We start from the raw sequence: 16,832 nt of genomic DNA, 5'->3' as shown, positions 1-16,832 counted from the left end.
ACCTGTCCACAACCTCAAACAGTCACACTTCAAACTCCACTATGGCCAAGACCAAAGAGCTGTCAAAGGACACCAGAAACAAAATTGTAGACCTGCACCAGGCTGGGAAGACTGAATCTGCAATAGGTAAGCAGCTTGGTTTGAAGAAATCAACTGTGGGAGCAATTATTAGAAATGGAAGACATACAAGACCACTGATAATCTCCCTCGATCTGGGGCTCCACGCAAGATCTCACCCCGTGGGGTCAAAATGATCACAAGAACGGTGAGGAAAAAATCCCAGAACCACACAGGGGGACCTAGTGAATGACCTGCAGAGAGCTGGGACCAAAGTAACAAACCTACCATCAGTAACACACTACGCCGCCAGGGACTCAAATCCTGCAGTGCCAGACGTGTCCCCTGCTTAAGCCAGTACATATCCAGGCCTGTCTGAAGTTTGCTAGAGTGCATTTGGATGATCCAGAAGAGGATTGGGAGAATGTCATATGGTCAGATGAAACCAAAATAGAACTTTTTGGTAAAAACTCAACTCGTCGTGTTTGGAGGACAAAGAATGCTGAGTTGCATCCAAAGAACACCATACCTACTGTGAAGCATGGGGGTGGAAACATCATGCTTTGGGGTTGTTTTTCTGCAATGGGACCAGGACGACTGATCCGTGTAAAGGAAAGAATGAATGGGGCCATGTATTGTGAGATTTTGAGTGAAAACCTCCTTCCATCAGCAAGGGCATTGAAGATGAAACGTGGCTGGGTCTTTCAGCATGACAATGATCCCAAACACACCGCCCGGGCAATGAAGGAGTGGCTTCGTAAGAAGCATTTCAAGGTCCTGGAGTGGCCTAGCCAGTCTCCAGATCTCAACCCCATAGAAAATCTTTGGAGGGAGTTGAAAGTCTGTGTTGCCCAGCGACAGCCCCAAAACATCACTGCTCTAGAGGAGATCTGCATGGAGGAATGGGCCAAAATACCAGCAACAGTGTGTGAAAACCTTGTGAAGACTTACAGAAAACGTTTGACCTGTGTCATTGCCAACAAAGGGTATATAACAAAGTATTGAGAAACTTTTGTTATTGACCAAATACTTATTTTCCACCATAATTTGCAAATAAATTCATTAAAAATCCTACAATGTGATTTTCTGGAGAAAAAAAATCTCATTTTGTCTGTCATAGTTGACGTGTACCTATTATGAAAATTACAGGCCTCTCTCATCTTTTTAAGTGGGTGAACTTGCACAATTGGTGGCTGACTAAATACTTTTTTTTCCCACTGTACATCATTACAGTTATCGGTTAGCTAGTTAGCAAACTTTTGCCATATTAGCATAGAACGTGACATCAGTCAAAAAAACATCAAAACCAGACATGTTATCAATAACAAGATACAATGAGCTGAAACGAGCCACCTACGATTCCCCACATGGCAGCATCTCGTCATTGTTGCTAGCTATCTGACCGTTCAGAATCACAACAACACACAGACTTCTGCCCCATTGAAGCGCACGCATTGTTTTTCGCTACGTTGTGAGTTTACCCGTCTATAGAACTGTGGAGAGTAGATAATAGGACCATGACGACCACCTAGCTGGGGTAGGTGAAGCACCCCAGGGCCAGCACACTGGACCCATGCGATGGGTAGAGATACCATGGAACCATAGAACAGATACTATACAACCATAGAACAGATACCATAGAACCGATACCATAGAACTAGCGTCGTCCAGGGTAGGGGAGGGAATGGCCGGCAGGGATGTAGCTCAGTTGGTAGAGCATGGCGTTTGCAACGCCAGGGTTGTGGGTTTGATTCCCACGGGGGGCCAGTATGAAAAAATAAAAATAAATGTATGCACTCACTAACTGTAAGTCGCTCTGGATAAGAGCGTCTGCTAAATGTTTTTTTTTAACCTTTATTTAACTAGGCAAGTCAGTTAAGAACAAATTATTATTTACAATGACGGCCTACACCGGCCAAACCCGAACGACGCTGGGCCAATTGTGCGCCGCCCTATGGGACTCCCAATCACGGCCGGTTGTGATACAGCCTGGAATCGAACCAGGGGGTCTGTAGTGACGCCTCAAGCACTGAGATGCAGTGCCTTATACCACTGCGCCACTCGGGAGCCCAAATGACTAAAATGTAAATGTAAAACAGATACCAAAGAGCTATAATGGGATTCCATAGAGTTCTGTAGTACCTCTTCACACTCTCATACTGTATGTATGACATAATGCTGCTGAATATTATTGAATGTGTGTTTCTCTTTGTTCTCTTTGTCTGTGTGTCTAGTATTCTGTTCTGGACAGACTGGGATGCCAGCTTGCCCAGGATAGAGGCAGCATCTATGAGTGGTGAGGCCAGGAGGACTATCCACAAAGAGACTGGCAGCGGTGGCTGGCCAAACGGACTAACTGTAGACTATATGGAGAGACGCATTGTCTGGATCGATGCCAGGTACTGTTGCTCTCCTTACTACAGACACACACACACACACACACACACACACACACACACACACACACACACACACACACACACACACACACACACACACACACACACACACACACACACACACACACACACACACACAGACACACACACACCCTCACCCACTCACCTCATAAATGCTCTCTCCCCAGGTCTGATGCCATCTACTCTGCTCTGTATGACGGCTCTGGTCTGATCGAGGTGCTGAGGGGTCATGAGTACCTGTCTCATCCCTTTGCTGTCACCATGTACGGAGGAGAGGTGTACTGGACAGACTGGAGGACCAACACCTTGGCCAAGGCTAACAAGTGGACCGGCAACAACGTAACCGTGGTCCAACGCACCAACACACAACCCTTTGACCTGCAGGTGTATCATCCATCCAGACAGCCCCAGGGTAGGTCACACGGACGGACGGACGCTTACATTAATACGTACATTGCCTTCAGAAAGTATTCATACCCCTTGACTTATTCTACATTTTGTTGTTACAGCCTGAATTCAAAATTGATTAAATATATTTATTTTCTCATCCATCTACACACAATACCCCATAATGACAGTGAAAACATATTTTTAGACATTTTTTGCAAATTTAAGAAAATGAAATACAGAAATATCTCATTTACATAAGTACTCACACTCCTGAGTCCATAATTTGTAGAAGCACCTTTGGTAGTGATTACAGCTGTGAGTCTTTCTGGGTATGTCTCTAAGAGCTTTCAACACCTGGATTGAGCAACATTTACCCATTATTATTTTCAAAATTCTTCAGGCTTTGTCAAATTGGTTGTTGATCATTGCTAGACAAACATTTTTAGGTCTTGCCTTAGAGTTTCAAGAAGATTTAAGCCAAAATTGTAACTCGGCCACTTGGGAACATTCGCTGTCTTCTTGGTAAGCAACTCCAGTGTAGATTTGGCCTTGTGTTTTAGGTTATTGTCCTGCTGAAAGGTGAATTCATCTCCCAGTGTCTGGTGGAAAGCAGATTGAACCAGAGTTTCCTCTAGGATTTTGTCTGTGCTTAGCTCCATTCCGTTTTTTTTTATTCTAAAAAACTCCCCAGTCCTTAACGATTACAAGCATACCCATAACATGATGCAGCCACCACTATGCTTGAAAATATGGAGAGTGGTACTCAGTAATGTGTTGTATTGGATTTGCCCCAAACATAACACTTTGTATTCAGGACAAAAAGTTAATTGCTTTGCCACATTTGTTGCAGTATTACTTTAGTGCCTTCTTGCAAACAGGATGCATGTTTTGGAATATTTGTATTCTGTACAGGCTTTTTTCTTTTCACTCTGTCAATTAGGTTAGTATTGTGGAGTAACTATAATGTTGTTGATCCATCCTCAGTTTTCTTCTATCACAGCCATTCAAATCTGTAACTGTTTTAAAGTCACCATTGGCCTCATGGTGAAATCCCTGAGTGGTTTCCTTCCTCTCCGGCAACAGAGTTAGGAAGGACGCCTATATATTTTTAGTGCAAAGTGTAATTAATCATTTCACCATACTCAAAGGGATATTCAATGTCTGCTTTTTTTTTTTTTTGCCAATCAACCAATAGGTGCCCTTCTTTGCGAGGCATTGGAAAACCTCCATGGTCTTTGTGGTTGAATCTGCTCAACTGAGGGACCTTACAGATAATTGTATGTGTTGGGTACAGAGATGAGGGAGTCCATGCAACTTGTGACTTGTTAAGCCAATCTTTCCTCCTGAACTCATTTAGACTTGCCATAACAAAGGAGTTGAATACTTATTGACTCAAGACATTTCAGCTTTTCATTTTTATTAATTTGGAAAAATGTTGGAAAACACAATTTCACTTTGACATGATGGGGTATTGTGTGTAGGCCAGTGACAAAACATCTCAATTTAATCAATTTTAAATTCAGGTTGTAACGTAACAAAATGTGGGGAAGAGTCAAGGGGTGTGAATACTTTCTGAAGACAACGTACACACGCACGCATGCACGCCGACACACACAAGCCACTCTTACTGCTACTGTAACTGGACTGGGACACACACTGGTGCAGTGTTGAATGAAAGGGCATGACTGAGTGGTACACTAGACTCCAGACCTGCTGAATCCAAACACTCAACTCCCCTCAGACAACTGACCTTTCACTACTGTCCCATGTGTTGTGTTGCCTCCATGATCTTGTGAATCACACACACACGCTGTGGATAATAAAGGCCACACACTGCAGTATTTGGCATTTTAGACTCAATAGTAGAATACACAAGGTGCAATTTTGAAATTTGGTTCTTCAGCAGTTTTCCTCTTGTTATGTCAGTCACTGATAATCAATTAGCTCAGGTCAGCTAAAATGTTTTAGATTGCTAAATTAGTTTAGCGACCAGCTATCTAAACTTGTTATCATGGTTGAATTACCGGCCGGGGGGCACCGCAAGCAACTGCGGCAACTCATGATGAGTTCAGATTTTTGGTGGCCCCCACCCCCATCAACGTTGCCCATCCCTGATGTGCAGTAGACAGTATATATGGTGGCCAAGACCAACTGGGTTTAGATAGGTTGTATTGATCTGGGCTTAGATAGGTTGTATTGATCTGGGCTTAGATAGGTTGTGTTGATCCAGGTTGTGTTGATCTGGGCTTAGAGAGATTGTGTTGGTCTGGGATTAGATAAATTGTGTTGATCTGGGATTAGATAGGTTGTGTTGATCTGGGATTAGATAGATTGTGTTGATCTGGATTTAGATAGGTTGTGTTGATCCAGGTTGTGTTGATCTGGGCTTAGATAGGTTGTGTTGATCTTGAAGACACACTCTGTAGACATATTGAGACCGCTTATCATGTGGTGTGACTAACTCATTATACACTGAGTGGACAAAACATTAGGAACACCTTTCTAATATTGAGTTGCACCCCTTTTGCCCTCAGAACAGCCTCAATTCGTCGGGGCATGGACTCTATAAGGTGTCGAAAACGTTTCACAGGAATCCTGGCCCATGTTGACTCCAATGCTTCCCATAGTTGTGTCAAGTTGGCTGGATCATTTGGGGGGGGGGGTGTACCTTATTGATACACACAGGAAACTGTTGAGCGTTGAAAAACCCAGCACACAAACCAATGCCCCTGGCACCTATTACCATACCTTCAAAGGCACTTAAATATTTTGTCTCGCCCATTCACCCTCTGAATGGCACATATACACAATCCATGTCTCAATTGTCTCAAGGCTTAAAAATCCTTATTTAACCTGTCTCCTCCCCTTCATCTACACTGATTGGTGTGGATTTATCAAGTGGAATCAATAAGGGATCATAGCTTTCACCTGGATTCACCTGGTAAGTCTATGTCATGGAAAGAGCAGGTGTTCTTAATGTTCTGTACACTCAGAATATATTGTTGTGACATACTCTATATACAGTATAGATGTCCAGTGGCCTAGATGTCCAGTCATATGGCGTCTTACACTATATGATGTGACATGGGTACTCCATGTATATAGTGACCAGTGGCCTACTATACTGTAGGTGTCCCTGAGCTGTTACTGTTAGTTAGTCAGTCAGTGGTTAATAGAGGCAGACTTGGCCCTGAGCTGATCACACAGTGGTTAGCACAAGGAGAGAGCTGATCACAGTGGTTAGCACAAGGAGAGAGCTGATCACAGTGGTTAGCACAAGGAGAGAGCTGATCACAGTGGTTAACACAAGGAGAGAGCTGATCACAGTGGTTAACACAAGGAGAGAGCTGATCACAGTGGTTAGCCCAAGGAGAGATCTGATCACAGTGGTTAACACAAGGAGAGAGCTGATCACAGTGGTTAACACAAGGAGAGAGCTGATCACAGTGGTTAACACAAGGAGAGAGCTGATCACAGTGGTTAACACAAGGAGAGAGCTGATCACAGTGGTTAACACAAGGAGAGAGATGATCACAGTGGTTAACACAAGGAGATAGATGATCACAGTGGTTAACACAAGGAGAGAGCTGATCACAGTGGTTAACACAAGGAGAGAGCTGATCACAGTGGTTAACACAAGGAGAGAGCTGATCACAGTGGTTAACACAAGGAGAGATCTGATCACAGTGGTTAGCACAAGGAGAGAGCTGATCACAGTGGTTAACACAAGGAGAGAGATGATCACAGTGGTTAACACAAGGAGATAGATGATCACAGTGGTTAACTCAAGGAGATAGCTGATCACAGTGGTTAACACAAGGAGAGAGATGATCACACTGGTTAACATTTCTTCTTCCCCTCTCTCCCTCAGCTCCTAACCCTTGTGCCACCGCTGATGGGCAGAGCCCCTGTTCTCACCTGTGTCTGATCAGCTACAACCAGACCTTCTCCTGTGCCTGCCCTCACCTCATGAAGCTCCAGGCCGACAAACGCACCTGCAAAGGTAGGAAGCAACACACACACATACTCAGAGGGCTGAGTGATGACCAATGGGTCTGAGTGATGACCAATGGGTCTGAGCGATGACCAATGGGTCTGAGCGATGACCAATGGGTCTGAGCGATGACCAATGGGTCTGAGCGATGACCACTGGGCTGGAACTGGGTCTGAATGTGTGTGACTTTGTGATGTGTTGATAGTAACCCTTCCACTGTATCCCTTGTCTCTTCCATTCTCTCCCCTACCAGAGTCCCGTCAGTTCCTGCTGTATGCCCGTCAGATAGAGATAAGGGGAGTGGACATAGACAACCCCTACTATAATTACATCATCTCCTTCACCGTGCCAGACATAGACAACGTGACTGTGGTGGACTATGATGCTCTGGAGAACCGTATCTACTGGTCAGATGTCCGAACCCAGACCATCAAGAGAGCCTTCATCAATGGGACTGGAGTGGAGACTGTGGTGTCTGCTGGTAGGAAGCCCACTTTAGCTTGGTATCAGACCTGAGTTCCCAAATAGTACTTGTTTTCTTTCAAATATATTTTTGGAGTGCCAGGTGTGCGAGGTTTGCACCTTTAAGACTATAAGTTCCAAAGTTCAAGGCAAGTTCAATGAAGAGCAGCTAAAGTCTTTGAAAGAAAACAAATACTGCTTTGGAATCCACTGGGCAAATGTTGGATCAAAGAATTAGTTTATTTAATGTAGTTAGTGGTTTAGTTAATATTGCCTGTATGTGTGCTTGTTTTTTCAGACCTGCCCAACGCCCATGGTCTGGCAGTAGACTGGGTGTCTAGGAACCTGTTCTGGACCAGCTATGATGCCAATAAGAAGCAGATCAATGTGGCCAGACTGGACGGATCCTTTAAGAACGCTGTCATCCAGGGTCTTGACAAACCCCACTGTCTGGTCCTGCACCCTATACTGGGGTGAGTGGGATACGCATACACACAGGCCCGCACACATATACACACATGCACGTTGATGTTGTCATTGTGATTTCAGTCGTGTGACAGTCAAACCAAGCTTGATGTATATTATAAACTGGATGGTTCGAACCCTGAATGCTGATTGGCTGACAGCCGTGGTATATCACGTGTATGACAAAACATTTATTATATTACGTTGGTAACCAGTTTATAATAGCAATAAGGCACCTCGGGGGTTTGTGATATATGGCCAATATACCACTGCTAAGGGCTGTATCCAGGGACTCCATGTTGCGTTGTGTGTAAGAGCAGCCCTTAGCCGTGGTATGTTGGCCATATACCACACCCCCTCTGGCCTTATTGCCATCATGTGTGTGTCCTTCTCCAGAAAGCTGTACTGGACTGATGGGGACAACATCAGTATGGCCAACATGGATGGCAGCAACCGTACCACGCTCTTCACCAATCAGAGGAGCCCTATAGGTGAGTGGGTGAACGCTAACAATGTGGTGTAGAACAATGCTGAGAGCGTGAACGAGAGTGAAAGAAAGTGAGAGCCAGAGTGACAGAGAAAGGGAGAGATACATGGTGTGACTGTGATTGTGTTGTGCTTATTATGTTCCCTTTCTGTCAGAGAGAGAGAGAGAGAGAGAGAGAGAGAGAGAGAGAGAGAGAGAGAGAGAGAGAGAGAGAGAGAGAGAGAGAGAGAGAGAGAGAGAGAGAGAGAGAGAGAGAGAGAGAGAGAGAGAGAGAGAGAGAGAGAGAGAGAGAGAGAGGTCTGTCCTATTTGTCCCCTCCAGGCCTGTCCATAGACTACGACATAGACTGTGTGAAAGAGAGAAAGATTGTGACTGTGATCGTGTTGTGCTAACTGTATCCTTTCTGTCCCCTCCAGGCCTGTCTGTAGACTACGACAGTGAGCAGCTGTACTGGGTTAGCTCAGGGAACGGCACCATCAGTCGCTGTAAGCTGGACGGCTCAGGCATGGAGGTCCTGGACGGGGTCAAACCAGGCAAACTGACCAAGGCCTCCGCTCTGGCCATCATGGGTAAGGTGTCCTGCTTTAGTGTTATCCGTCAACCCAATATTGTGTCTTTAAATACCTGTCTGTTGTGTCTTTGAGAGATAGTGTGTGTGTTCAATTCGATTAGAAAAAGCTTTATTGTCAATTGATTACATGAGAGAGAACATTTTCTTGAAGCTTGAGCTTGAGGCCATTGTGTGTGTGTGTGTGTGTGTGTGTGTGTGTGTGTGTGTGTGTAGGGGACAAGCTGTGGTGGGCCGACCAGGGTACAGACCAGATAGGGACCTGTGATAAGAGTGACGGGGGGAACTGGAAGGTGCTACGTAACAACACTTCTCCCATGATGCACATGAAGATCTACAACGAGAGCATGCAGACAGGTACAGGTAGGATATCACTGATGATGTCACACTGAGGATGCCACACTGACGATGTCACACTTATGATGTCACACTTACCAACTTACCAGGTAAAACTGAGATAAGTTAATGAATGAATGAATGACACTATGCAACTGAATGAATAATAAATGTTTTTGTTTTTGACTGTGAGTTTTTCAAAAGTCCTGTTTTTGTTATTATTGTTTGGCTGTATTTTGAACTGTATTTTATTCTCTGTTGTCCCAGGCATCAACCTGTGTAGCAGGAACAATGGAGACTGTTCCCAGCTGTGCCTGCCCACCTCCGCTAGCACCAGAGCCTGTATGTGTACCGCAGGGTACAGCCTCAAGAGTGGACAGCAGTCCTGCGAGGGTAAGAGACCAACACATTTTCAATACTTTATTCAAATCCACAAATCACATTACTTTGCAAAATTATTCAAATCATTTAAAAGGTGACAGGAGCATGGTCATTCATATATCCTATATATAGCTATACTGTCCCAGACACCCCCAGAATATACTGTAACAGTAGTTAATAACTGTTCTGTACTCTCTCTCCAGGCATGGGCTCCTTCCTGCTCTACTCAGTACATGAGGGCATTAGAGGAATACCCCTGGACCCGTCTGATCAATCCGATGCCCTGGTGCCCGTGTCTGGCACCTCGCTGGCTGTGGGCATTGACTTCCACGCTGGTGAGTGTACTGCTATGGCCCTACCAACAACAATACGAGAGTTTGGTTTGAGGATCAAGTCACACCAACCGTACTGTGAAGATGTGTACCTGATCTGTTATTACACTGTACCTGCCTGAGGGATTGTTGTATCCAGTTACTAACAGTCATCACTCTGTCCCGTCCTGTAGACAATGACACTATCTACTGGGTGGACATGGGACTGAGCACCATCAGCAGAGCTAAGAGAGACCAGACCTGGAGAGAAGACGTGGTGACCAACGGCATCGGCAGGGTGGAGGGCATCACTGTGGACTGGATAGCAGGTCAGAAAACAACCACACAAACACATGGATACACACATGCATGGACCATACAGAAGTACGCACACACACACACACACACTCACACACACACACACACACACACACACACACGGATACACTCATGCATGGACCATACACATGCACACACACACACACACACACACACACACACACACACACACACACACACACACACACACACACACACACGGATACACACATGCATGGACCATACACATGCACACACACACACACACACACACACACACACACACACACACACACACACTCTGACTCCTCATGTCCCTCCCCTGTCAGGTAACATCTACTGGACAGACCAGGGCTTTGACGTGATCGAGGTGGCCAGACTCAATGGTTCCTTCCGCTATGTGGTCATCTCCCAGGGTCTGGACAAGCCCCGTGCCATCACCGTCCACCCAGAGAGAGGGTGAGTGGCTAGGGACTGGGGCTTGGATACTGGGGCTTGGCTACTGGGGCTTGGGGCTGGGACTGGGACTGGGGATTGGCTACTGGGACTAGGGCTGAGACTGGGGCTTGGCTTCTGGGGCTGGGACTGGGGCTTGGCTACTGGAGCTTGGACTGGGGCTGGGGACTGGGGTTTGGCTACTGGGGCTGGGACTGAGGCTTGGCTACTGGGAGTGGGGCTTGGCTACTGGGGCTGGGACTGGGGCTTGGCTACTGGGGCTTGGCTATTGGCGCTGGGACTGGGGCTTGGCTACTGGGACTGGGGCTTGGCTACTGGGGCTGGGGCTTGGATACTGGGCTGGGGCTTGGCTACTGGGGCTGGGACTGGGGCTTGGCTACTGGGGCTGGGACTGGGGCTTGGCTACTGGGGCTGGGGCTGGGGCTTGGCTACTGGGGCTGGGGCTTGGCTACTGGGGCTGGGACTGGGGCTTGGCTACTGGGGCTGGGGCTGGGGCTTGGCTACTGGGGCTTGGCTACTGGGGCTAGGGCTTGGCTATTGGGGCTGGGGCCTGTCTACTGGGACTGGGGCTTGGCTACTGGGGCTGGGACTGGGGCTTGGCTATTGGGGCTGGGGCCTGTCTACTGGGGCTTGGCCTTGGCTACTGGGGCTAGGGCTTTGCTACTGGGGCTGGGGCTTGTGTGTCTGTGTATAGTGTAGTGCTCTATGTGTCATAACATGGTTACCTATGGACTATTATTAGTCCAGCAACCAACAATGTTTGCACTTTGATTAATAATTACAAGCAGTAGCTGGTTATATGATTGTACACTGTAAATAATATTTTATTGTGCTATTTAATCTATAGAGAGCAAAAATAGCATACATTGCTTGCTTTCAAACTCATATGAGTGTGTGTGTGTGTGTCTCTGTGTCCCTGCAGGTATCTGTTCTGGACAGAGTGGGGTCAGGTCCCCCGTATAGAGAGAGCCCGTCTGGATGGTTCTCAGAGAGTCGTCTTGGTCAATGACAGCATCATGTGGCCCAACGGAATCTCCATTGACTACAAGGCACAGTACACACACACAATTTATTTATAGAGGTTTCACTTTATTTGCAATATATTTCAGATTATTTATAAACCTTCTTTCGGATTCACACATATCAAGCATTTTTCTCCTCTTTACAACCTTGTTGTTTCGAAAAAACAGTTAGAATATTTTTCTGATTCATATTGTTGTTCTTATTGTTTGTGTGTGTAGGAGGGCCTGTTGTACTGGTGTGATGCGCGGACCGATAGGATAGAGCGTATCAATCTGGAGAATGGAGAAAACAGAGAGCTGGTGCTGGCCAATAACAACATGGACATGTTCGCTGTGTCCGTCTTCGAGGGCTTCATCTACTGGAGTGACAGGTGAGATCACTGCTGTCCTATCCCTGTCACCTCCTCTCTTTGTTTAACCCTTAATATTCCCTGCTGCCCTGCTATAGTATGCTTGACTAACTTCACTAAAGACCTTGTCTCCTATAAGGAGCATTGACCATTGACGAACAGTAAGGACTACAGTTTGCACTGGGATTAAATGTTCTTCAAAGTCTATTTAAATTGACTGACAGTCTTGTATGTGAGATTGCTGTGCTAGCCCTCTGTCTTCATCCAGTATCCCCTTTGCATGCGTTTCATTTACTACGAATGTTGTTGTTTTTCCTCAAAGCCTGTTTGAAAGTGACTGATAGTGGTTTGTGTGTTGTGTTGGACCAGGACTCATGCCAACGGTTCTATCAAGAGAGGCAACAAAGACAACGCTACAGAATATGTGTATCTGAGGACAGGCATCGGTGTACAGCTGAAGGACATCAAGGTCTTCAACAGGGACAGGCAACAAGGTAAGGGTTGTGGTGCATTTCATTTTAAATCGGTCCACTCAGGAAATTAAATTGATATTCCAAATGAAAAATGTAAAAGCGTGAGTTATTTTTATTCCCTTCCTGGATTGAATTGGAATGGAATTCTCTCTAACCCTGGTGTGCTGCGTTTAGTTGTATGAGACTGATGTGTGTGACCAGTGTGTGTGTCTATGAGACGGATGTGTGTGACCAGTGTGTGTGTCTATGAGACTGATGTGTGTGACCAGTGCGTGTGTCTATGAGACGGATGTGTGTGACCAGTGTGTGTGTCTATGAGACGGATGTGTGTGACCAGTGTGTGTGTCTATGAGACGGATGTGTGTGACCAGTGTGTGTGTTCTCCCTCAGGCACCAACATCTGTAAAGACAACAATGCCGGCTGCGAACAGCTCTGTCTTTACCGCGGCAACGGGGAGCGAACCTGCGCCTGTGCACACGGCATGCTGGCCGAGGACAGCCGCAGTTGCCGCGACTACGACGGCTACCTGCTGTACTCGGAGCGGACCATTCTGAAGAGTATCCACCTATCAGACGAGACCAACCTTAACGCCCCCATCAAACCCTTCGAGGACCCGGAACACATGAAGAACGTCATTGCCCTGACCTTTGACTACCGCGGGGGAGGGGGGAGGGGAGCCAACCGGATCTTCTTCAGTGACATACACTTTGGAAACATCCAGCAGATCAATGATGATGGATCAGACCTCAAGAAGGTGGTGGAGAGTGAGTATCTAACATTTACCGTGTTATGTTATAATAAACTGGAAGCTATAAAAATAAATAAAGAGAGTTGCACACTATATTTAAACTCCCAGTAATTTATTGGGTAAACCACCAATGTTTCGGCATCACTGTGCGTTCTTCAGGGTTCCTAATAAATGACTGGGAGTTTATATATAGAGTGCAACTCTCTTTATATATATTTATATTGTCCACAAGTGACAAAACATTCTTGCTGATCCTCTCAACTATTGCGCAAGACCATTACTTTGTCCATTTTAGCCCAGCTCACACACTGATACACGTACAGCTCTGATCAGTTTGTGATATTAAACAAATAGGAAAAAACTAATGGCCTGAGCTGAGCTGATTGTGTTTATTGAAATTAAATTATGTTGAATAGGTTGTAAGACAGATCTTGTTCAAACCAAGCATGTTTTTCTAGTGTCCATAGACGGTCCATAATGGTCCATAAAGTGGTTTATAGAGTGGTCTATTGTGGTCCATAGTGGTCCATAGAATGGTCTATATCAATCAATCAATCAATCAATCAAATTTGATTTATAAAGCCCTTTTTACATCAGCAGATGTCACAAAGTGTTACACAGAAACCCAGCCTAAAACACCAAACAGCAAGCAATGCAGATGTAGAAGCACAGTGGCTAGGAAAAACTCCCTAGAAAGGCAGAAACCTAGGAAGAAACATAGAGAGGACCCAGGCTCTGAGGGGTGGCCAGTCCCCTTCTGGCTGTGCCGGGTGGAGATTATAACAGTACATGACCATTAAGGCCAGATTTTTCTCCAAGATGTTAAAATGTTCATAGATGACCAGCAGGGTCAAATAATAATCACAGTGGTTGTAGAGGTTGCAACAGGTCAGTACATCAGGAGTAAATGTCACTTGGCTTTTCATAGCCGGGCATTTAGAGGTTGAAATAGCAGGTGCGATAGAGAGAGAGAGTTAAAAACAGCAGGTCTGGTACAAGGTAGCACGTCCGGTGAACAGGTCAGGGTTCCATAGCCGTGGGCAGAAGAGTGGAAACTGGAGCAGCAGCACGACCAGGTGGACTGGGGACAGCAAGGAGTCATCAGGCCAGGTAGTCCTGAGGCATGGTCCTAGGGCTCAGGTCCTCCGGGATGGGACTGCCGCAGTATCCATAGACTGTCCATCGAGTGCATCCATAGACTGTCCAAAGAGCATCCATAGACTGTCCAAAGAGCATCTATAGACTGTCCATAGAGTATCCATAGTTAGTAACCCTTAGAATCTGGGTAGGGGTGGATGTGGAGTATCCAGCTGCACGATGTCCCTGCCTCCCACCACACCCGTACACACCCCTATACACCCTCTGCAACCCTCCCAGCACTCCCTCCCTAGCGCCATCAGATCCCTCCTGAACTTATTGGACATGAACACGTAGAGGACGGGGTTAACCAACGTTGCAGAGGACGCCAGTAGGCGGAGAGGGTGCCCCCTATGAGGGAGGGAGAGAGGGAAAGAGGGAGAGAGAGAGAGAGAGAGAGAGAGGTTTACTCCATAATATTACAGCAATTGACCAGACAATATGACAGATTTAAAACAAAATGTAGGCACCTAAGAGGGAGAACATAAGGCCGTAGGAGGGCAGCCAGCAGAGAATGGGTCACATAAGTACCTGTGGGTCACATAAGTAAACAGAACACTAGAATGCATAGAGATAAAACTACATGCAACACTAGAATGGATCATGGATATCCCGGCAACATTAAATAAGTATTTTTAACGCTCGTCCTCTGGGGTTCTTTCTTTCTACTTTTAAATAGTTTTTAACTGTACGAAATGTTTACCCCAAAAATCAATAGATCAATTATTCAATCAATCAGACAATCCATCGCCTTGCCTCCTCCTCCGGCCAGCAAGGATGGACATGACCAGGTAGTGACTCACCAGGCTGTCACCAGGATGAGGCCGTCCAGCATGGGCACCAAGACCTTCAAGACCTCTGTCCCATTCCCCTGGCCACCACCACTACCACTGTTACCCAAAGCCCCCACCACTATTCTTCATCCTCAGCATTTCACCACGGTTCTTTGATGCAAAGCAAATTTGTATTGTATTTTATTCTATCCTGTTCTCTAGAGAGACACGGCGGCGCTGATTCTTCTGACTACTAATGATCTATAATCCTGATAGTAATTATAATGGCAGACTGATAATAGGAGACATAACAGTAACATCTTCCTAACACCGTCACTGACACCCTGACCCTCCGACTGTACCCTCTCCTACTGTAAAACCTCATCACTCATAACCACATTGGCACTTCAGTAAGACGACTGACAGGTTCACTGACACGTTCTCAATAACACACAGCAGTTAACTGAGCAGCTAAGATTTAGAAGCTTAAACAATGCATCTGTATCTGGGCAGTCGTTTCTTGACAAGAATGCAGTTTAAAATCTCTGTTCAGCTTTGACTGACAATGGGACGATTTGTGTCTGGGTAGTCCTTGACAAGAAGGCAGCATCAATTGATGAAGATTCCCTAAGCAGTTTCTACTTGAGTTATAAAATGTTTTGCTTTATTTGTTAGTTTGTACAGTCTAATTTCTCTGGGCCAGAACACCCAAGACTATGATCTCATAGGAGGGATGATTCAGAATCAAGGATGTAGTTCCAAAACTAGTTTTAATGATCCAAGTTTACAAACACAAACACTTCTTCATAGAGACTATGGCATTGAGAGAGGAGTCCATCCCTGACATCAGTATTCCATATCAGTATTCCACCAAATGAAAAAGAGTTCGTAATGAAAAAATGTAGACATTTTAATCCTGTTTTGGCACTGAGCTTGTATTGTAAAATGTCAATCCAGTCTTGTCCTTGTGTCACGAACAGAAGAGGACCCAAGAGCGCAAGTTCAAATTCAGAGTTCTTTATTCAAGGTTACAGGCGGGAAGAGGAGTCCCAGGGGTGTCAGGGGTCTTTCAGGGTCCTCCTGTGGGTACCTGTGCTCCGGGGGTCACCAAATGTCCGGGGGTGTCCAGTCCAAGTGCTTAGTGTGTGTGTTCCCCAGTGATGGAGCGGCGTATCGGGCTGAGGGTGGTGAAACGTCTGGGCACGCTCATCTGGTGGTCGGAGACCTGGGGGAACACACACACACAACAGCAATATGAATGGCAGGCAGAAGTACAGATCAGGGCTGGGCAAATATCGTGGTGAGAGACAGAAGGCAGAAACGAGTTACCGGAGGGGCTGAAGATCGGAGAGTAGTCGAGGTCCAGAAGGCAGGTTGGGATAGACGGGGCAGTAGAACAAGGAGGCAGTCAAGAAAGGATCGGTATCACAAACAGGAGTCAGAGCGCAGACAGGCAGGTTACTGGTCCGGGTTTGAAGACGATCTGACAGGGCTTGGCTGAAAACCAGGGCTTGATATACTGGGAGAGGTAGTGGGGAAATGCAGTTCAGCTGGCAGAGTAATTAGAACAGAGTGAGGCAAGGTGAGGATGGTGAGTGGGAAATGCAGTGCAGCTGGCCAGGTAACAAGAGCAGAGCAGGGCAGGTGGAGCTAGTTAGGCTGAGTAGAGAGAGGGAGGTGAGC

The 16,832-nt window shown here is 46.1% G+C and overlaps 1 protein-coding gene across 4 annotated transcripts in view; it reads left to right on the top strand.

The window, feature by feature from the left end:
• The window catches only part of LOC121537905 (low-density lipoprotein receptor-related protein 1-like), a 211,359-nt gene that overhangs the window by 133,179 nt on the left and 61,348 nt on the right, over positions 1-16,832 (top strand). For 2 of the 4 annotated variants that reach the window (XM_045207075.1, XM_045207073.1), the window contains exons 27-42: positions 2,292-2,456; positions 2,645-2,889; positions 6,739-6,870; positions 7,115-7,342; positions 7,622-7,796; positions 8,185-8,279; positions 8,692-8,844; positions 9,060-9,200; positions 9,447-9,572; positions 9,764-9,895; positions 10,066-10,200; positions 10,519-10,648; positions 11,568-11,694; positions 11,887-12,038; positions 12,387-12,511; positions 12,881-13,255. In XM_045207075.1, the coding sequence (XP_045063010.1) occupies positions 2,292-2,456; positions 2,645-2,889; positions 6,739-6,870; positions 7,115-7,342; positions 7,622-7,796; positions 8,185-8,279; positions 8,692-8,844; positions 9,060-9,200; positions 9,447-9,572; positions 9,764-9,895; positions 10,066-10,200; positions 10,519-10,648; positions 11,568-11,694; positions 11,887-12,038; positions 12,387-12,511; positions 12,881-13,255 (2,636 nt within the window). Of the gene's footprint in view, positions 1-2,291; positions 2,457-2,644; positions 2,890-6,738; positions 6,871-7,114; positions 7,343-7,621; positions 7,797-8,184; positions 8,280-8,691; positions 8,845-9,059; positions 9,207-9,446; positions 9,573-9,763; positions 9,896-10,065; positions 10,201-10,518; positions 10,649-11,567; positions 11,695-11,886; positions 12,039-12,386; positions 12,512-12,880; positions 13,256-16,832 lie in introns of all 4 variants that reach the window. The other 2 variants (XM_045207074.1, XM_045207072.1) reach the window with 1 other exon arrangement.

This window comes from Coregonus clupeaformis, chromosome 24, assembly GCF_020615455.1.
Source record: "Coregonus clupeaformis isolate EN_2021a chromosome 24, ASM2061545v1, whole genome shotgun sequence".
Taxonomy (NCBI): Eukaryota; Metazoa; Chordata; class Actinopteri; order Salmoniformes; family Salmonidae; genus Coregonus; species Coregonus clupeaformis.
The sequence above is the reverse complement of the archived record's forward strand: the minus strand, read 5'-3'. Positions and strand labels throughout refer to the sequence as shown.